The sequence below is a fragment of the Heteronotia binoei genome, chromosome 13, assembly GCF_032191835.1.
Source record: "Heteronotia binoei isolate CCM8104 ecotype False Entrance Well chromosome 13, APGP_CSIRO_Hbin_v1, whole genome shotgun sequence".
NCBI classification, from domain to species: domain Eukaryota; kingdom Metazoa; phylum Chordata; class Lepidosauria; order Squamata; family Gekkonidae; genus Heteronotia; species Heteronotia binoei.
This window is the reverse complement of record NC_083235.1, coordinates 62,736,106-62,758,052: the sequence shown is the minus strand read 5'-3', so window position 1 is coordinate 62,758,052 and position 21,947 is coordinate 62,736,106. Positions and strand designations below refer to the sequence as shown.

Sequence of the window (21,947 nt, the reverse complement as noted above, 5' to 3'; positions counted from 1 at the left end):
GAAGCCTCTGTGTCTTTCCAAGTTCTGTAATTTTTTAAAAATCCAAATTGCCAGTGTATTCTGGATAAACTGTGCGCTGAAATAGCGATGATAGTTTGTGAAACCGGAAGTTCTGCAATATCGCTTCCACTTGTTGCAATGTAAAATAATGACTGCCCCTTTTTCACAGAAGCAGCCTCACTGGTTTTGTGGCAGCTTAAGATCATAAGAGGTGCCCTGTTGGATAAGAACAGTGGTGTATTGCAGTATGCTGTTTCACACACTGACCAACTGACCAACGAGTTGTCCAGTTTGGTGTAGTGGTTAAGTGTGCGGACTCTTATCTGGAAGAACCGGGTTTAATTCCCCACTCCTCCACTTGCACCTGCTGGGATGGATTTGGGTCAGCCATAGCTCTGGCAGAGGTTGTCCTTGAAAGGGCAGCTGCTGTGAGAGCCCTCTCCAGCCCCACCCACCTCGCAGGGTGTCTGTTGTGGGGGAGGAAGGGAAAGGAGATTGGGAGCTGCTCTGAGACTCTTCGGAGTGGAGGGCGGGATATAAATCCAATATCTTCTTCTTCTTCCTGAAGGGTCGAGAAACAGGCATAGGGGCCAGGGATCCCCTAGTGTTTCCTCCTAGCACTGGTATTTGGAGATCTACTGTTTGTAGATGTAGAAGTTCACTTTAGTCATCATAGCTAATAGTTATCAATGCCTTTTGCTTGCCTGCTCACACAGGTGAGCAAGCAATCAGCAGTGCAAGACAGCAGCAGTTGCAGATCCCTCACACACACACACACACACACACACCCCCCAAGCAGTGGTAGTTGCTGCTTCTCCTAGCAGCCTTCACCTCTTAAGTAAGTATAGCAGCAACTTCTGCCTTCTGTTTGGATGAGGGAGAAAGGAAGAGAAAGGGGCCTCCATCAGAGCTTTTGGCATGATACCAATGAAGAGAGGAGGCCAGGTATTCCCAGAGGGGACAGCCCAATCCCTGTAGACCAGACAGAGATAAAGAAGGGAGTGGCTACTGAACAAGGACAAGTGAGGGGTTTGCGGAGGTCCTAGGCAGTTGCTGCCTTGTAGTATTGGTCTTGTATAGTTAAAACATTTGCTCTTTCCAATATGCAATATGTGAGCAGAGCACAGTGTTTTAAAAGAGACAAGGACCAGAAATTACAAGACTAGGAGGAATAACCAGCAAATAAATAGAAGGGAAGAGGCTACAGATTGGATCACTACATGTCCTTGTTTTGTTCCTGAACTATCCTGTGTTATAACAGCTGTTGTAACTGGTGACACAGCAAACGTTAGCAGAGTCAGAGTCATGGTTTTATAAATTGGGCTAGGATGGAATTCCTATACCAAATCCCTAGTCAGGTTACTTAATCTTAGATACTCTTTAGATAATATCTACCTACTTATTTCTTGTGAAGGAATTTCAGATTGAGTGATGAAATACATTACACAAGAAGAGCAGAATAGTTAGGAAACATATTCCATATCACATATAAATAAAATAAATTGTCAAGCTTGGCCATTGCTTGAGGAATCCTCTTCAGAATCCTGATGACCTCTGCTTTTATTCAAAATTGAACCATTTTCTAATCTTTGTGATTGCTGCAAGAATCATGCAAAAGACATCAGTCAGTAAAATATTCTCATTCTAAACGTTATGTTCTTTCCCCCCTAAGGTTGTTCTTTCTTTAGAACATGGACTGTGGGCACCCAACATTCACTATAACACCCCAAATCCAGATATTCCTGCCTTACAAGATGGCCGCATTGAAGTAGTTACTAAGCCAACTCCAGTAAAAGGTCGCTATGTTGGAATCAATTCTTTTGGCTTTGGTGGTTCAAATGCCCATATCATCTTGAGACCCAACAAGAAGAAATGTCACCCTGTGGAGACGTATAATGTGCCACAATTGGTCCAATTTTGTGGAAGGACTGAAGAATCAGTAGAAAGATTAATAGAACAGACCATGAAACAGCAGCAGCACACTGCATTTCTGAGCATGCTCAATGATATCTCTGGAATACCTGCGTCATCTATGCCTTATAGGGGCTACACTTTGATTGGCAGTGAGAGTGATGTGAAAGAGATTCAGATGGCTCAGTCAACAGGAAGACCTCTGTGGTATATCTGCTCAGGTAATTACATCCAAATCGGAAACAGACTTGGTTTCCTATATCTGAATTCAGATATCTCTTAGTTGGTATATCTGTTTGGGTGATTACATCCAAACTGGAAACAGAGACTTGGTTTCCTGTATGAGACTTGACATCTAAGTTCAGACATCTATTAGTTTTGCTAGGTTTGATGACATGCTAAATAGTCTCATAATCTTTTTTGTTTCGTGTAATTTTGAGTCTGTGTTGTTAAAATTTCATTATAGTCCCTTTGATACAACACACATACACCATCGAGAGTGTGAAGTAATAATTCTCGGTAGCTGAAGATGTTCCATGAATCCTAGATCTGAATTTTGAATGCTACTCCAAATCCAGTCAAATATTTGTCTCCTGTCTTCTACACATGATAGTGACACTAATAGGTTTTCTCTGCTTGTTGAATCTGATAGGTATGGGTACACAATGGAAAGGAATGGGCCTTAGTTTGATGAAGTTTGATCTCTTCCACAAATCCATCTTGCGTTCAGATGAAGCTCTGAAAGACACAGGTCTGAAGGTGTCTGACTTGCTCCTGTCTGCTGATGAGAACACTTTTAATGAAACCGTTAATGCATTTGTTGGGCTTGCTGCTATTCAGGTAAGAATGAAACATCCCCCCCCCCCTTTTTGACTGACATCGAGACATATGAGGAGTGATATCTCTTTTGAAGTATATTGTAATACCCCATCTTTGACAGCCCACTGTAATTTGAAGTTTACTGACATCTCTTGATCGTGATCTAGCTGAAAATAGTATTAACACTAATTCATTTGCTCTTGCTCTGCCATCAGATGGTATAATTGTTTTTATGTTATGTTTTATTGATTTTAATTGCCTGACTTTGTTGTAATCTGTCCCGAGCTTGCTTGCGGGCTAGGATGGAATATAAAACTTCTAAAATAAATTAAACAAATAAATAATAATCTAAATCATGGCTCACAGTGCTCAGATTATATTTAGTACCCTGTGATTATTTCCATATGCAAGGGTCACTGGAAACTGATTCCAATCTCTGTTTGAAAGGTTTTGTTGAATCAGTGATGAGGCTGGAGACAGAGGCGTTCTTTTAATGAATTCACATTACTTTCTAAGATGTCCTGGTTCTGCTGGTTGGCATGGAAAGTAAAGTTTGACGTTACGTCAGAACACTAATAGGAAAATGTTTTATGTGAATGTGTATGATGGGCCTTTGGTATAGCTTCTGTCACTGCAAACCAAATGCAGAGCTGGGAAGAATAATAGAGAACCTTCCTATTTCAACATCAGGCATTCAATGAGAAATTGATGGACAGGAGAAGTATGAATAAGAGTAGGTGATAAAGTATTAGAAAAAAGCAGAGTTAGAGTGAGATGGATTTATACTATTAAGAAGCCCCACTGTTAAGTTTTGTATTCCTTCAGGAAACATCTGTTGTGCCAATAATTGCACTGTGAAGGCACCAACCAAAACAGGATAGTGCAAGCTGTTGCTTCACGTAATGTAAACTCAACAACATATTTTCTGCTCTCCAGATAGCACAGATTGACCTATTAAAGGCTATGGGTTTGCAACCTGATGGGATTGTTGGCCACTCAGTTGGAGAACTTGCGTGTGGCTATGCAGATAACTCCTTAAGTCATGAAGAGGCCATTCTTGCAGCCTACTGGAGAGGACGGTGCATCAAAGAGGCCAAACTTCCACCAGGTGGCATGGCTGCTGTTGGTAAGTAGCAAGGAGTCCTTCTCTCCTCCCTCCCTCTCTTTGTTCCTGTTTACTACCTATTACTCAATGTTTAATCAAAAGTATTCACATCCATTTATCTGACGTGGAAGGGAGCAAGTATAAAGTGACTAAATTAGTTTAAAGCTTTGTAAAAATTCAGGGGGGAAATCCAAGTTGCGTCAAGAAAGTTTGGGTACTGGATAAAGTTTAGGAAATGGGGCAGGTGATTAATCAGCTCTGAAAGAAATAACTTGTTTTCTGCGGTCCGATTTTGTGATGCTTGAAAGCAACCAGAAAGGTCATTGTGGCCCAGTCACACGTGGGTCACTTCTCCTAGCCTTTAAAAGATTGCACTCACCCATGCACACCCAGAGTCAGCCCTGCCACTAGGCAAATTAGGCTGGACAGGAGGGGTGCTGAATTGCTCCTGCCGCCCTCTGGGGCACCACCCGCAGCTTTCCGTTCCCCCCCCTCCCAGGCTGTGGACAAAGCCAGGTGAGGGTGATGGGGTGGCATCTCTAAGCGCCGCAGAGAGGCTGTGTGCCGGCAGGCTGGCGTCACTCTGCCTCCCTTCCAACCTGTGGAAGGGGGTGGGCGGTGGAGTAGGTGCTGCGGAGGAGAGTGGTGGGTGGTGGGGTGGGGCTTCATATATATACATACATATATGAACATATGAAGCTGCCTTATACTGAATCAGACCCTTGGTCCATCAGTCAGTATTGTCTTCTCAGACTGGCAGCGGCTCTCCAGGGTCTCAAGCTGAGGCTTTTCACACCTATTTGCCTGGACCCTTTTTTGGCGATGCCAGGGATTGAACCTGGGACCTTCTGCTTCCCAAGCAGATGCTCTACCACTGAGCCACCGTCCCTCCCTCATCTAGGGTGCTGGACACTTTAGGGCTGCCCCTGCACACACCTACTTCCGTAGTATGTTTCTGTTTTCCCCACAAGCAAATCACTGAGCCCATGGATTGTTATGTGACCCAGAAGTACCACTTAGTGATTTGTCCTTCTTTTTGCTACTGGAATTATAGCAAATATTGACACATGATAAGTCATTATCATTTCGGAGTGATTGTGTAAGGTCTCTCAGGAGTTTATTGGAGACATTTGAAGAACACAAACAGTTGAATACGTGTGGGAAGTCTATAAAATGGATAGCGGCGCACTTTGATGATGCTAGTGCTTTTCCGAGACATTGATTGGTACAAGTGACAGACCTGGGCCTAGAGTATTAGACTCTGAATATTACTTGGCCATCAGTTTTCTCTCTAACCTTTGTGCAAATTGTTTCTCCATCAATGAAATGAAAATAAGTGTGACTAAGATATTGTGAGAAAGGCTGAGATATAAAGCACTTCACTTGTTACAAATAACAGTAATAACGTGTTGGTTCCAACACACGCAGCCCTTCCAGCCGTGGGAAGGTACTTCTACTTGTTTGAGAGCAGTTTCCCACTGTAGCTCCCTGTGCCACATCCTCACATTAATCATGAGGTCCTCTAGATTCTTGGGGAGGGTGGGGAGACAGTGGCCTTCAGTGAGAAGGAGAAAGCAGCAACAGTCTGTTCCACGAGCAGAGGTCTAGTTGTGATTCACCGGATTGTGGGAACTGAGTAGCATTTATTCCGGCACTTGTAGGGTCAGTTTATTTTCACTGATGAAATATGATAGAGAACAAGGACCATCATTTTTAAAAATTAGACTGCTGATGGGCAGTAGTTGAAAGTGATTTGAAGGAGGCATACGTTTCTTTTTGTCCTCTGGTCAAACAGGCTTTGTGTGTCTTTGAAACAATACCAAAGCTTGCATCTCTGTTTCCTGCAGGTTTAACATGGGAGGAATGCAAGCGCAGGTGCCCTGCGGGAGTGGTGCCTGCTTGTCATAACTCTGAAGACACTGTGACCATTTCAGGGCCTCGGGTGAGAACACAGTGGGAAGCATTCCTTTTACTGCTACATGCTGGCGTGAACTCATCACCATAATTTAATATGGGTCAAATCTTGGTAGCTCAACAAATACTGCCTCAATAAAGGATGTCAGACTGAGATTCTAGTCTGTCATAGAAACCAGTCTGAATATGGATAGTTTCCGAAAAAATGAAGGCTAAAAGTAGCACATGACCTTCATAGAGTTGCCAGCCTCCAAGCAGAAACTGGACATCTCCCAGAATTACAACTTATCTCCAGACTACATAAATCACTTATTTGTTTCTTATTTATTTAAAACATTTATTCTCCTTCTTCTGGAGAAAATGGCTACTTTGGAAGTTGGACTGGATGGCATTGTACCCTACTGAGGTCCCTCCCCTCCCTAAACTCTGTTCTCCCAGGCTGAACCCTGTTTCAGTCTCCTCCATTGGTGCAGTAATTCCCATGCCCTTGTCTGTGAAGAGAGTAGAAAGAATAGAGCGTGTGTTTGTGCATATGTACACACACACACACCCCCATGCCTGGGAAGAATTAGGGGTTGCAGCACCTTTCCTATGAGGAAAGGCTGAAGAGTCTGAGACTTTTAAGCAGGAGCACCTTTCCTATGAGGAAAGGCTGAAGAGTCTGAGACTTTTAAGCTGGAGCACCTTTCCTATGAGGAAAGGCTGAAGAGTCTGAGACTTTTAAGCTGGAGCACCTTTCCTATGAGGAAAGGCTGAAGAGTCTGAGACTTTTAAGCTGGAGCACCTTTCCTATGAGGAAAGGCTGAAGAGTCTGAGCCTTTTAAGCTGGAGCACCTTTCCTATGAGGAAAGGCTGAAGAGTCTGAGCCTTTTAAGTTTAGAAAAGAGATGACTAAGGGGAAACATGATAGAGGTTTATAAAATTATGCATTGGGATAGATGGAATAGACAGAGATGGACCACTGGTTTGATCCAGCTGAACTCTTCTTATGGTTCTGTCTGAATGCTTCTGCCTCTAGAGGAAGCATCACTGCCTGGTCTTGCTAAGTCCAGATTCCAGGCAAGGTGGAACTACTGAGCATTGCAATCCTTCCTTCTTGCACTGCTGCCAGGGTGAAGTGCTAATGTCTTCTGAGGGTCTGCACACCAAAGAGCTCCAGCCCCTTATTACCTTTATGCATATGCTGTTCATGATGGCACTTCGTCAATACTACCTGGTACAATGTAGTTTGTACACTCAGAAACAGAATATGAAGGCAGTTTGCTTGGTCATCCAAGTGCAGCCCGGTGATAAAAGAAACTTTAGTATTGACTGATTAGGCTTAAATAATGAGTGTTATTGGTTACATATAGAAATGTAATATTGTCCGTACGTGATAAAAATATGAGGAATGATGGTTATTTCATAAGCAGTGGAGCCCAGACAGACCAGATCAATGAACTGCACCATGCCACTATAACACCAATTTATGCTAATTTTTTCTCATTTTTGTTAGGACGCAGTGTCTAAATTTGTATCCAAACTGAAAGCAGAAGGTGTGTTTGCTAAAGAGGTTCTCAGTGCTGGAGTTGCCTTCCACTCATACTACATGGCATCCATTGCACCAGTGCTTCTTAGTGCCTTGAAGAAGGTAATGCTCCTAACCAAAGCAGAAACTTTTGTTTTTGTGAACGAAGTTAAGAGGAAACTGTGCCCAGCATTCCTTAAGCTGGCAGTAGGAAGGACACCAGATAAACCTCTTTTCTGTAAGCAACGCTAGTCAAACTGACCTGGCAGTTTTCAAAATGCTAACATTTGCTTGTTGTTTGCTTGTGGGGTAGGGTGGGATACAAATTGAATAAAATAAAAAAATAGAAGTTGGTTCCCTTGAAGCCAGTGTACTTGGTATCCAAGCACATGTGTTTCAGGTTGAAGTCCAATTGTGCCTGCTGTCAGGTGCAGGAGTCTTGAAGGTCCTTATACTTCAGATAACCATCATCAGGAGATCTTGGACTGTCAGATTAATAAAGGAAGGAAGCTCCTCTGAAGTTCTGTGACTTACAGTTTGCTAAGTCTCTCTTCTCCACCCCCACTTTTCTTTTAAGGTTATTCCAAATCCAAAACCTCGTTCACCCCGCTGGATTAGCACCTCCATCCCTGAATCTCAGTGGTCAAGTGCACTGGCTCAGAACTCCTCTGCTGAGTACCATGTAAACAACCTTGTGAGCCCCGTCTTGTTCCAAGAAGGCCTGAAGCACATCCCAGACAATGCAGTCGTAGTAGAGATTGCACCACATGCCCTACTACAGGTACGGTCCCTGCTGATTGCTAGAGGGTGGAAAATCAAGATGATACTTGCTGTCGCTTCTAGCCCCAACCAATGTTCCCTCTATGCTGAGTTAGCATGAGCTAGCTCAGTTTTTTTAGCCGCCGGCTCACACATCTTTGTCTCAGCTCAGGAAAAATGGCCCCAGAGCAAACTAATTTATGCAGTAGCTCACAACTTTAATGCCAGTAGCTCATGAAGTAAAAATTTTTGCTCACAAGGCTCCCCAGCTTAGATGGAAAATTGGCCCCGCACTACCCTTTCCTCTCTCCTACTTAACACTTTTCTTCATTGGTGCTCCTAAATACCATGCTCCGGGGCTATTTTTGTAGAAAAGGCCCAGCAGGAACTCATTTGCATATTAGGCCACACCCCCTGATGTCACCACTGTTTCACACAGCTTTTTGTGCAGAAAGCCCACCAGGAATCCATTTGCATATTAGGTCACACCCCCTGTTGCCAAGCCAGCCGGAACTGCATTCCTGCTCAAACAAAGCCCTGCCATGCTCTGACTTAGGTTTGTTGGGCAGTGCCTGGCAACTAAGACTTGCCTGCTGCCATAGTGGAATGTCTGTCAATCTTGTATTCCCCCAAGAGAACCACAGAATTGGAGTGTAAAAAGGAGGTGTATAACAGTGGACAAATAATGAGGGTACAATTAGAATAAATTCAGCATATATTCAGAAAAATCTCTCAAGAAGAATCAACTCTGTAAATATTCAAAAACAGCCTGTACAGTCCAAAAACACAGTCTTCAGAAATTCCAAATGAATACAGTCTTAAGAAATGCCAAATAAGGCATACAGAGATGTAACAAGCCTCAGCTGGAATTTCTTAAGACTGTATGGACTGTGTTTTTGGACTGTACAGACTGTGTTTTTGGAATGTTTATAGAGTTGATTCTTCTCGAGACATCTCAACCCTGTACTCCCTGCAGTTTTCCTTCATGCACTTAGTACTTGAAATACATCCATTGTTCTGCATATACCATGTCCCGAAGTTTTTATAAGTTGGGGCAGGACTACTGATAGAGAAACAACAACCAGGTGAACAAATAAACAGTACGTGGGAAGAGAGTGGCAGGGAGGAGAAACTGAAGCAGTGACACCTTAGGTCTTGATCTTATCAGGTGTCATCAAATAACAGTGGGTAAGTCTGGGAGATTTCCTGTGGTTTGTCAGGAAGTAGTGGGTTGGTGGATCCATACTTTAAGGACTTACAACACTGACTATAATTAGCCATTTCATTGCTAAATATATGTGTCTATGGGCTAATTTATTTTAAAACGACACGCTTCCTCTCTAGAGACTCACTGACAACAATAGTGTCCATTCTGTAAATATCTGAGCAATATTGGGCTATGTGAAAAAACTTTCTCTCTCCATTGATTCAAATAAATCTACTGAAGTCTCTTCTCACTATGGCTGCATTCAGGCTACAACTTAACCTAGTCGGGCATGAATGCTGCTTTTTGCTATGCTTGTCATTGCTCCTTCTCTTTGTGCTTAGAGATTGATTCAAAACTTCTGTTTGGTCTGGATGCTGATTACCATAATATCTGAATACTGGTACATTGTGAATTGGAGGGGGGGGGGGGGCGGTGGTTTCATTAGTACATGCTATCATAACTAAACTGGAATTAAAATAAGGTTTTGAACCCTGACTTAAGTAGAGTGGACAAATTCCCGCTGTACCAAGTTGCCCGCAACAGTAAATTGGAACTAGATCAAACTTGTGTTGATTCAGATGCTGTGAGATTGATGAAGAGCACAGCAGATGTAGTAACGGGGTGCACGAGATTAGCAGCAAACTGGGTTTGTGTCCAATCAAGTTTAATTATGCTTTATCATGACGTCTTAATTTTGGCAAAGAGATTAATAACAACCTTGCAAGCAGCCATTAGAAATATCTTGAAACTTAAGTCACCGTTCAGTTGGTTAGAGACAAGAATGTACCTTGCATCACCTCGCATAGACTAGGTAGGCTTGAAATCAGTTGTGGCCTCAAGAAGTGAAATAAAATTCCATATGGTCTGGAAAGTGATAAACAGAAAATTCCTCTACATTAGCTCTTAGGAAAACGCTAAAGTGACTTGATTCCGGTAAGCCATCTCCATGAAGACATGATACCAATTAAGGACTTGTTTACTGAGCCTAGCAAAGGAAGGTGTATCTAGAACCAGGGAAGCTTAAAAGTGCAGCTTTCTTAGAAGTAAGGCATATTTAACTGTGAAAGTGGATTGGTGATCTTTTTATCGAATGCAATTTTTCAAAGCAAGACAAAATAATGCCCTAAGCAAACCACTAGCCAAATATTATTTAATGACTTTGATTCTCTTTAATATTGGGAATAATTCTATTTTTTGTGTGTGTATGGCCAAACCATGCATTTTAGTGGCGCTTGCTCACATTTGACATCTATGGAGCAAAATCTTACTGTATTTTTCTCCAAGCTATTTCTGTTGCACAGAGAACAGAAATAGAATAATAAAATCTTAAGCTCTGACACTAAGAATTGCTACTTCAGATCTATCTACTTACCTACATATCTATTCTTCAGATTACATATACTGCTGTAGGAGTTGTCATTAGTCCAGGAGCTGGAGAAATATTATTTTTGGACACTTGGAAAATTGGAATACTGACACAATGATGCCTAATACTAGGGTCACAATAATACACTTCTTGCTATAGCCAGTTTGGTGTAGTGGTTAAGTGCGTGGACTCTTACCTGGGAGAACCAGGTTTGATTCCCCACTCCTCCACTTGCAGCTGCTGGAATGGCCTTGGGTCAGCCATAGCTCTGGCAGAGGTTGTCCTTGAAATGGCAGCTGCTGTGAGAGCCCTCTCAGCCTCACCCACCTCACAGGGTGTCTGTTGTGGGGGGAGAAGATATAGGAGATTGTAAGCCGCTCTGAGTCTCTGATACAGAGAGAAAGGCGGGGTATAAATCTGCAATTCTTCTTCTCCTTCTCCTTCTCCTTCTCCTCCTCCTCCTCCTCCTCTACTTAATCATTAGCCTTTGTTAAAGGAAGAAATCCCTAGTGGGATACTAGACACTACCTATTGTCCTAGACAATGTAAACATGCATCTAGGGCCCTGTGAGCAGAGTGAAAAAACATCAGGGAAAGTATTAAGTATCCTTTTCTTCTGTTCATGGCTCCTCTGCTCCAAACACCCCTGTTTCAAAATTGTTTCTCATTTTAAAAATTCAGGTTTGGAGAATCCCTTTGGCATTAACTTCTAGTTTGTTCTTTAAACTCGCAGACACCGTTTAAATATGACGTTAGTGGGCACGAGAAACCTGTGCAGCGTTGCACATGCCTAACACTTCATGCAAGCTAGGCTGCTGTGCATGCAGTGCCGCCACATAGGCGATGTTATTGCGCATGTTGGAGCAGAGAATCCAGTTCAAAGGAGGTACTTGATATAGGCAAACCTCAGAAGAACGTCTTGTCCACCAGCTTCATGGGCCTCAGGCTAGCTGATTGAGGTGAAGAAGATGCGCGTAGGCTTCCTTCTGGTAATTTGGAATCTGCACACCTGTGGATTATTTCTTTAGGTTCTCTTAGGGCTTGCTTTTCCTACTGCAACTTCCCCTCTCCTTTCTTTCTTCCTTCACCTTCTTCTGGGCCATCAATAGTACATTAGAGGCACATGCTAATATCACAGGTTTGCCCTTGTCAGAGGAATGCATAATGGCAGCGGCATTGGTTTACTCAGTTTATATTATTGTTTATGGTCTATAGGTGGAATGAATTTGCATATCCGGATATAACATTTATTCTGGATCTTTTTGCTGTTTTTCTCGCAATGATTCCTTGAGGATTACAGAACCCTTTTTCTTCTTCTTTTTGGTATTCCTTGGCTTTTTCTGATAGGAGTTCCTGGGATTCAGGAACTTAGCAAGTGTTGCACAGGAGCCAAAGAGACACTTCTTTATGGGAAAGGAGGATAATCTCTTGTAATGCTTTCATAGGGTTAGGTAGCTTTGTTGCTTTCTTTAGAATAATGCCTGGTATTGGCAGGGGTGGGGAGGGCAGGGAATTAGTGGCAAAAAAAGTTGTTTCTCATAATGCATTTAAGAAGAACCAGCTTTAACTTGAGTTGAGAAGGCTGTCTGCCTCCCAGATTTCACGTTTGGAATCCATTACCTAGGTCAGGCATCCCCAGCCTTCTTGAGCCTGTGGTCACCTTTGGGATTGTGAGAGAGGCTGATGGGTGCCGTTATCAGGTTGGCCTTGCTGCCCAGCAGGATATGGTGGGAGGAGATTTTGGTTGCTAGAGCCTTTAGGAAAGGGTCCCACCAGCCTTTTTCAAGCAAATGAATAGGTTATAGGAGAAGCGATTTTTATCATGCAGGGGTGATAACAGGTCAAGGAAATGGTATTATTAGAGATAGATTTGCTTGTGGTTTAGTGGACGAGCAATGAAAAATGTAGGGGAAAAGTCTCTTGGATCATTGCCTTTTTGTGGTGGGATGTGTTTTTGTGAATCTGGCAAGTGTAGAGCTCTCATGCCTTTAACAGTGTGTGAAACTGATTATGTTTCATAGCATGACTTTTTGCTTGTCGTGTTGTTGAAACCTCTGGCATCCTACCCTTGCTGAGAGTCCGGTTTGTACAAAGAAATTTGCTGACTTGTTCTGATAACTTTTGAATCCCACGTGACTAGGCAATCCTGAGGAGAGCTTTGAAACCAACTTGCACCATTCTGCCACTGATGAAGCGGGACCATAAAAACAACCTTGAGTTCTTTCTAACGAACGCTGGGAAAATCCATTTGACGGGGTAAGGAGCCTAGCAAAATTTAATGAGGAAACAAAATTGCCCATCTTTAATTTTTGATTGAACAGACTGAATTATGCTTTTGATTTTGATTTTACCCATATTACAACTGTGTAGAGACACTGTTGGTGAGTGCCTGGAGAACTGTAATATTCTTTGAACATATAACACAAGACTGGGCTATTTCCATTCACATACTTTAAAAAGTGGTTGCTTCAGATGCATGATGTGATGTACAGCTGTACAATTTATATTATATGAGCAAGCTCTCTGATTGATGCTTTGAAGGCCTTTGTGGTGCCTCAAAGGACCCACATTGAAATGTGAATAGAAAGGATAAAGAGGCAATATGGTTTTGAGGGTCAGAGGTTAAGACTTCAAAATTTGGGGAGTGTCCTCAGTCCTTTGCTGGCTCTTGACTATAGCGCCTCCTATGAACTATTCATGGCACTGAACGTATAGTATGATCACAAATCTGTTGCTTTTTTCTGTCTTCAGAATAAATGTCTTTGCAAACAATCTGTATCCACCAGTTGAATGTCCCGCCCCCGTGGGAACTCCACTTATCTCTCCTTACATTCTTTGGGACCACAGTCAGACATGGGATGTCCCAAAAGCTGATGACTTCCCTACAAGCACTGGGGGATCTGGAGCAGCAACTGTCTACAACATTGGTGTGTATTGGAACTTTCATGCCTTCCTTTCCCACAAACAGATGTATCTGAAATGTATATGTTGTGTTTATAGCTGCAGAGAAAACATGAATCTTTATACACTTTGTGCTGCTCTAGCCAGAGAGCAAAACTAACAGGAGAGGGGAGGAGAGGAGAGTTGCTGTCTTCGATAGATTTCTGCACCAAAACCTAGGTCGGCAGAGGGATAGGGTGAAGCTTAATGCAGAGGGATAGGGTGAAGCTTAACTGGAGAGCCAGTTTGGTGTAGTACTTAAGTGTGCGGACTCTTATCTGGGAGAATCGGGTTTGATTCCCCACGCCTCCACTTGCACCTGCTGGAATGGCCTTGGGTCAGCCATAGCCCTGGCAGAGGTTGTCCTTGAAAGGGCAGCTGCTGTGGGAGCCCTCTCAGCCCCACCCACCTCACAGGGTGTCTGTTGTGGGGTAGGAAGGGAAAGGAGATTGTGAGCCGCTCTGAGACTCTTTGGAGTGGAGGGCGGGATATAAATCCAATATCTTCATCTACCTCACAGGGTGTCTGTTGTGGGGGAGGAAGGTAAAGGAGATTGTGAGCCGCTCTGAGACTCTTCGGAGTGGAGGGCGGGATATAAATCCAATATCTTCATCTACCTCACAGGGTATCTGTTGTGGGGGAGGAAGGGAAAGGAGATTGTGAGCCGCTCTGAGACTCTTCGGAGTGGAGGGCGGGATATAAATCCAATATCTTTATCTACCTCACAGGGTGTCTGTTGTGGGGGAGGAAGGGAAAGGAGATTGTGAGCCGCTCTGAGACTCTTCGGAGTGGAGGGTGGGATATAAAGCCAATATCTTCATCTACCTCACAGGATATCTGTTGTGGGGGAGGAAGGTAAAGGAGATTGTGAGCCGCTCTGAGACTCTTCGGAGTGGAGGGCGGGATATAAATCCAATATCTTCATCTACCTCACAGGGTGTCTGTTGTGGGGGAAGAAGGTAAAGGAGATTGTGAGCCGCTCTGAGACTCTTCGGAGTGGAGGGCGGGATATAAATCCAATATCTTCTTCATCATCTTCTTCTAGATTTTGGGAAGTCCTGGATATTGCTTTTTAGTCTTATTCAAAGTGATTTTTTTATGTAGAAGTTTTGAAAAAAGTTATTTCACATCCCCCTCCCCCTTCTGTAATTGTTGACAGATGTGAATCCTGAATCCCCTGATCATTACTTGGTGGGTCACTGTATCGATGGCAGAGTTCTGTATCCAGCCACAGGATACCTAGTGCTAGCCTGGCGCACTCTAGCTCGATCTTTGGGAACTTGCATCGAACAAATGCCTGTCATGTTTGAAGATGTTACAATCCACCAGGCAACAATACTTCCTAAGAAAGGTGAGGCTTGCAGAGGTTACTCCCTCTTATATACGCTGTGATCGGTACATGGTATGATTCCTTCAACCCTCGGAAGACCTAATCAGCGTAGTTTACTGTATTATTTCACCAAAGGAGTTCATGAGATACATACAAGTAGTATACGTAAATCTGCAAGGCTGGAAATGTTTTTAATGTACTGAGTTAACCGAGGGTCTCTAGCCTTTTCAGCCTGCAGGCACCTTTGGAGTTCTGACACAAAGTGGTGGGTGCAACCTCAAATGGCTGCCACAAGAAGCAGAGACGGTGAAAAAAAATGACTGCCAAAGGAGGTAGTGCCAACCGCATGATATCAGGGAGTGGAGATATGCGTAACTCTGATAGTCACCCAGACATTTCAGGCAAAGTTTATGCTTAACAGGCAACCTTTTAGAATGAACTCTATAAATATAGATCTTTCTCTTCACAACCAGTCAGATCTCCAATGGCTAATCAGAAGCTCTGCCCACTTTCTAAAATTGCTGGGGCAGGCGCCAAGAAAGGTGTCAGCTTGCACTGTGGTACCCATGGGCACCATGTTGAGGATCCCTGACCTAACCATTCCAATTCCTATTCAGTACAATCTGCATGTGAATTCCAGTTAAGCAGAATTATGCATTGAACCCTAACTACCACCAGTGGAAAGTGAGGATCATTACTACATTTTCTCCCAGTAGTAATCCATTCTAATTTCCAGAAATCTAGTTTCTCGGGATTGGAAGGGGACTGCTGAGGTAAGGGAAACATAGCAAAGATTTGCTGGTAGTAGTTAGGATCCAACACGAAGTGTCTGCGTTATTCAGAACGTGATATTTCCTTGAGCCTGAATGGTCTCAACTGGACGCTTCTGTCAGAATACCTCAACAGAAAGCCAGATCAGCAGGTTTATAACCTCTCCTGGTTATATACGAGGTGTTTGACAAAACAGTGTAACAAAAGAACAACACATCAGCAAGCCAAAAATAGCTATGTGAATGACAGGTAAACAATCTATGCAGCTTATTTTATGTATGTTGGGATGCTTTCACAGGTGTGAAAACAAGTGAAACCTAAGGTTGAGGTTCTCTTACCATCCCACGAATCTCTGGTTTACTTTGCAGGTTCAGCACAGCTAGAGGTGAGACTCATGCCTGCTTCCCAGTGTTTTGAAGTATCCAGCAATGGAAATCTGGCTGTCAGTGGTAAGCTGTTGCTTCCTGTAGATATGTTCTGAGTAATTCAGTGCTGTGTATGTTCCTAGCCATTGACTGCTCTTGTTCTTTTTGTGTTGCGTCTACAAGGAAAAATTTGCCTTTTGGAAGAAACTGCTCTGAATAACTTCCGTAACCAGCAAATTGACCAGAAAGATACCTGCTCAGAAATCACCTTATCTAAGGGAGACATTTACAAAGAGCTTCGCCTGCGTGGTTATGACTATGGGCTGACATTCCAGGGACTTCTAGAATCCAGTAGTGATGGTATTTAATTTTAAATAGCAATTATTCCTATGCATCTTTGAGACCTCCTTGTTAAAAGGGGTTGGTTGTAAAATCAAAGTTTGTTTGTGGCATACAGTTGGTGTGTTGGGATGTGGATGTCTGTGTGCCTGACATGTTGAGAGAAGATGTGTAAAATTGAGAAGCATTATAGACATTTTTTTCTGAGCTAACTTGGAAAGCTGGGAATATAGGACCAAAGGCAGTACAATTAATACTGTACAGCAAATTGTATATCCTTGTTTACTTTGTATCAGAGTTGGTTGATGTTGAGACTTTGCTAATGGGCTTTCTTTTCATCCCCAGGAAATTACGGGAAGGTGCTGTGGAATGGGAACTGGGTAACATTCCTTGACACTCTTCTTCATTTGATAATCTTGGGGGAAACAGGAAGAAGTCTGCGGTTGCCAACCAGGATCCGCTCCGTTTTTATTGATCCAACACTACACAAAGAACGTGTACACAAATACAGTGATGATATTGAAGGTAATTGGCACCAATACTTTCTCACACATTCCAGTTCCTTTAGGGAAGCCAAGATCTGAAACTGCTGCTGGGGAGGGATGGTGGCTCAGTGGTAGAGCATTCTCTTGGTAAGTGGAAGATCCCAGGTTCAATCCCCGGCATCTCCAACTAAAAAAGGGGTCCAGGCAAATAGGCGTGAAAAACCTCAGCTCGAGACCCTGGAGAGCCGCTGCCAGTCTGAGTAGATAATACTGACTTTGATGGACCAAGGGTCTGATTCAGTATAAGGCAGCTTCATATGTTTGTTCATATGTTCATTAGATTTTAAAGCGTTATGGAAGATTTGTGGGAGCCATACAGCTCTTAGCAGGTTTACATTGTTTTCCTGTCCTTGTAATCCTGCATTATTTATAGGCAGTCTTTGCTGTCTGATATAATTCATTTCATATTTTGTAATCTACCTTCAGGCCCAGTGGGAAAGGCAGGCTGTAAATGAACTTAATTATCGTTGTTATGTCTCCATGACTTTACCCAAACTTTTCTGCTTGCTTTCTGCTTGCCTTGTAGCTTTTGATGCTGTTGTTGACCATTGCCTTAATACCATCACAGCCGGAGCTGTTCAGGTTTCTGGCCTTCATGCTAGCGTTGCCCCTCGGCGACAACAGGAACAGACTCCTCCAACACTTGAGAAATTTTGTTTTGTGCCCTATTTTGAGGATGACTGCTTGTCCTCTGACGCCCAGCTTCTCTCCAGCTTTGAAAACTGCAAAGGTAAGAAGAACTTTGTTTCCCTCTAATTGATTTCTGGGAACGACACGCCCTGCACAAAGTTGGCATTGGGATCACAAGGTGGAAGAACTGCCTCCTGTTTTGTTTGATGTAAGTAATGGCCAGTGACTTTTAGAAGCAAAAGCACAGGTTGCCACAGCTTTATTTTCTTAAAGCAGTGCTGTTATCAGGAAAGGTGCAGAATGAAACTAGGGGTGTGAGCTTGGTATATACTGAGCTGAATAAGAAGAAGACTGCAGATTTATACCCCGCCCTTCTCTCTGAATCAGAGACTCAGAGCGGCTTACAATCTCCTATATCTTCTCCCCCCACAACAGACACCCTGTGAGGTGGGTGGGGCTGAGAGGGCTCTCACAGCAGCTGCCCTTTCAAGGACAACCTCTGCCAGAGCTCTGGCTGACCCAAGGCCATGCTAGCAGGTGCAAGTGGAGGAGTGGGGAATCAAACCTGGTTCTCCCAGATAAGAGTCTGCACACTTAACCACTACACCAAACTGGCTCTCACACCAAACTGGCTCTCTTTATTGGTATTTGGGGGGTATTTATTCAGCCAAATACAGATCAGAGATCTGTATTCACTACCAAAATAGCTGTGCCCAAATATAAGCCAATATTATTCAGCTTTTATTCAGGCATAGTCAGTGGCACCACTGTGAGTCAACTCAGCAAGCATTTATTTATTTATTTTAGGTCATTTATAGTCCGCCCTATCCCAAGGAGGGCTCAGGGTGGATAACAACATTATAAAACAATATAAAATAACAATTAAAACATGTGAATAAAATAAAAGACAATTCAATCATAGACAGTTTTTGATGGCGGCTCAGTTGGCACATGTTGTACAGCCTAAGAATCAGTTGGCACATGTTGTATGGACTATGAATCAGTTCTACATTCTAAGAATCAGACACAGCAAAGGTAAATTTAATATTATGACAGAGGCGGTACTACAGCATAGGGCTGGCCAATGGAGCAGAATGCCCGATAGTGTAGAACGCCCACTACCTCAACTAAAGGCCTGGCAGAATAGCTCCGTTTTACAGGCTCTATGAAAAGGTAACAGTTCAGTAAGGGCCCGGATCTCAAGGGGGAGCTGATTCCACCAGGCTGGGGTCAAGGCCGAAAAAGCCCTGGCCCTAGTTCGGGTGAGATGGACACCCTTCGGGCCAGGGACGGTCAGCAGGTGTTCTGTGCCAGACCAAAATGGTTTCCAGGGCATATATGGGGAGATGCTGTCCCGTAGATATGTCGGTCCCAGGCCATGTAAGGCTTTAAAAGTCAATACTAAAATTTTTAAACTTTAAATCCCCGCTGAGCTGACTCTGGCACGACCCCCACAACCACCATCAAACCCCTCTTACCCCTTTCTTCTTACAGATCACTTCCTTCCCCTGGATCAAACCCTGTTTTCCCAGGGTGCTACAGTCCCAACTGAGTATCCCATGGGTGGCCAATGGCAGCTCTCCATATGTTTTTCTGCCTACAACTCCCATCAGCCCCAGCCATTGACCATGCTGGCTGGGGCTGATGGGAGTTGTAGGCAAAAAAACATCTAGAGAGCTATTGTTGGCCGCCCCTGGAGTACCCAAAAGATGCCCCTGGCTACCCTCTCTAATATCCAGGGGTTCACTTCCCAACACCCCCTTCACTGCTGCTGCAACCAAGCCCCCCCTTTTCACCGTCTTCCTTCTGCCAAAGCACCTTCCTAGGGTGCTAGAGACCCATTCTTTCACTGCTCACACCTCCTGGCCTTTCTCCACCGCTGCCGTGGGTCAGCCATCCAGCATGACTCCCACAACCTCTATTAAATCCCCCATACCCCTTTTTCCTTGTGCATCATTTCCCCTGGGTCAAACCCCACCTTCCCGGTGTGTTGGAGTCCCAGCTGAGTATCCAAAAGGTGCCCCTGGGCATCCTCTTTAAAACCCAGGGATTGTAAATAAGCTCCCCCCCGCTTTTGCCTTCTCCCTTCTGCAAAAGGGTGCTAGCAAAGCACTCACCAAGCAAACCCACTACCCACAAGTCAGGCATTTAAAGTTTAAATGCTTGTTGAGATGACTCACAGTAACTCCTCTGTGGCAGCATGACTCAACAAGTCAACTCAGCAAGTTTTTAAACTTTAAATCTCTTCTCCATTATGCTCGATTGGGACGGTCCCCATAGGGTATAATGGAGCCGAATAAATTCAGGTTTCCCAAACATCCCAAATACAAAACCAGTATTGGTATCTGGGGAATATTCAGGAATATCAATGTTTTTTGGGTCCAATGGACCCCATCTTTGTTTGCACACCTCTAGTTAGGGCTTGTTGCTCTTGGCCTGACTTGACATCTATGTCTCAGGAAAGTGACCTGTAAAAGCTTTATATGGACTATTAGAACAGCATTTTCTTTTATGACACAAATCTTGTTATTTCTCAAGCCAAAGTAGTTTGTAGAAGCCCCAAGAAGTAAATATCTCCTCCTTCTCAGACATGACACATGGCAAGTAATTGTGTGGAAGGAGGGAAAAACAATTTTGGCCTCGTTGCTTGTTATGTACCTTGGTTAAACACCAGACAAGTGATTGTTTCCATGCTTAGAAGATCATTAAAACATTTGTGCTAGAGAAAAAAAACAGGTCACAAGATGGGGCGGTCGGGTTCTAATCATCAGATTAAATAATTGGTTCTTGGAAGATGCCAAGATCTTTTGATCCGGGATCTGAATTCAGTCAAAGACAAACCTTTCCTTTTAGAATAACTTTGTCCCTGGCGAAGGTTTTCTAGCAATGATGTGCTGCACTCACAAGTGTTACTGTCAAAGTCTCTTCTTCGTTGATTTTAAAGAGTCTCTCAAATATGTGTTCATGCTTTCTCCTTTTTGTCCTACAGTGTTGATCCAGAACTTGCAGAAGAAGATAGCAAAGCATGGGGTCAAATTGGCTATTCCAGGGCTGGAGACTGTAAAGACACCTGTGCAAAAAGAACCCGGATCAAAGGGTCTCCTACACATACTTGCTGAAATCTGCCGCCTTGAACTGAATGGAAACCTCTATTCAGAGCTAGAACAGGTTGTGACTCGAGAGAAACTGCATCTTCAAGAAGATCCCCTTCTCAATGGCTTGCTGGATTTTTCTCAGCTGAAGACTTGTGTTGACATAGCACTGGAGAACCTTACAAGTCGAAAGATGAAGATAGTAGAGGTAAGCTGTGGAGGGCAACTCTTCAGAGCTCTGAAATCTCCTTTTATTCCCCCTCCGCCCCCCCAAAAAATATATATTGTTAACCAGTACTCTGGGTTTGCAGGCTCTGGCAGGAGATGGACACTTATATGAAAGAGTTACAAGTATTTTAAATACTCAACCCATGCTACAACTAGACTACATTGCCACTGATACAACCACAGAAGTCCTCACATCACATGAGGGCCACCTGCAGGAAACTGGCGTTTCCATTGACCAATGGGACCCTTCAAACCCTCCGTCTGGAGTTCTGATCAGTGCTGATCTCCTGGTGTGCAGCTGCTTGCTGAACACTTTCAAGAATCCAGGAGAGGTGCTCTCCAACATGGCAGCCACAGTGAAAGAAGGCGGGTTTGTGTTATTACACACTCTTCTGAAAGGCGAAACTCTGGGAGAAATAGTCTGTTTCCTCACAAATCCAGACCTTCAGAAGAAACCAAGTCTCTTGACTCAGGTAAAACTGTGAACCCTTTTGTTTTTCTCCGGTTGGCTCTAGAATAGGTCCTGCTTTGGTCAGAGTGTATTTGTGGTGGTGGGGGGGGGGGGGTTTCCCCTAGCGAGCATTCCTTTTATAAGCAAATTAATATATCAGGAATTTATGAATTCAGGCAGACTTTCCTCTTCTAATTTTTTTTTCAGATTATTGATGAGTTTTTTAATGAGTATTTTAACTTAAAATAAACTATTTGCAGGGTACAGCACAGATCAGTATTGGAATATTTAGGGGGGGTTGAAAAATATTTCATGCAATAGAAAACAATGAATTAGCAATGTTCTGTTTGAACAAAAATATGTTTTGCTGTTCTGGCAAGGGGTTGCCATAATGTATTTAATAACTGACTGATCTGAAACCTTTAGAACTAATGACTTAAATGTATATTTGTTCAAGAATCACTTGCCATTTTATAATCCTCATTTTGTTTGGCTTGATAGGTAGAATGGGAGGATCTGTTTAGCAAGGTTGGTTTGAATTTGGTGGCTGGGAAAAGATCCTCTTTTGGCGCAGCCATCTTCTTATGTCGCCGGCCAGCTCCTGCCAGAAAGCCTATTTACTTGCCTGTGGATGACGCTGATTACAAATGGGTGGAACCTTTGAAGGT

The 21,947-nt window shown here is 43.4% G+C and overlaps 1 protein-coding gene across 1 annotated transcript in view; it reads left to right on the top strand.

Annotated features, from left to right (window-relative positions):
* Positions 1 to 21,947, top strand: part of FASN (fatty acid synthase) — an 83,781-nt gene that overhangs the window by 34,058 nt on the left and 27,776 nt on the right. Inside the window, exons 9-24 of the mRNA XM_060253032.1 lie at positions 1,673 to 2,132; positions 2,564 to 2,751; positions 3,667 to 3,856; positions 5,683 to 5,777; positions 7,245 to 7,379; positions 7,834 to 8,037; positions 12,729 to 12,844; positions 13,340 to 13,515; positions 14,688 to 14,879; positions 15,998 to 16,078; positions 16,178 to 16,354; positions 16,679 to 16,858; positions 17,405 to 17,608; positions 20,498 to 20,808; positions 20,912 to 21,301; positions 21,781 to 21,945. Coding sequence (XP_060109015.1) covers positions 1,673 to 2,132; positions 2,564 to 2,751; positions 3,667 to 3,856; positions 5,683 to 5,777; positions 7,245 to 7,379; positions 7,834 to 8,037; positions 12,729 to 12,844; positions 13,340 to 13,515; positions 14,688 to 14,879; positions 15,998 to 16,078; positions 16,178 to 16,354; positions 16,679 to 16,858; positions 17,405 to 17,608; positions 20,498 to 20,808; positions 20,912 to 21,301; positions 21,781 to 21,945 — 3,264 coding nt within the window. The remainder of the gene's footprint in view (positions 1 to 1,672; positions 2,133 to 2,563; positions 2,752 to 3,666; positions 3,857 to 5,682; positions 5,778 to 7,244; positions 7,380 to 7,833; positions 8,038 to 12,728; positions 12,845 to 13,339; positions 13,516 to 14,687; positions 14,880 to 15,997; positions 16,079 to 16,177; positions 16,355 to 16,678; positions 16,859 to 17,404; positions 17,609 to 20,497; positions 20,809 to 20,911; positions 21,302 to 21,780; positions 21,946 to 21,947) is intronic.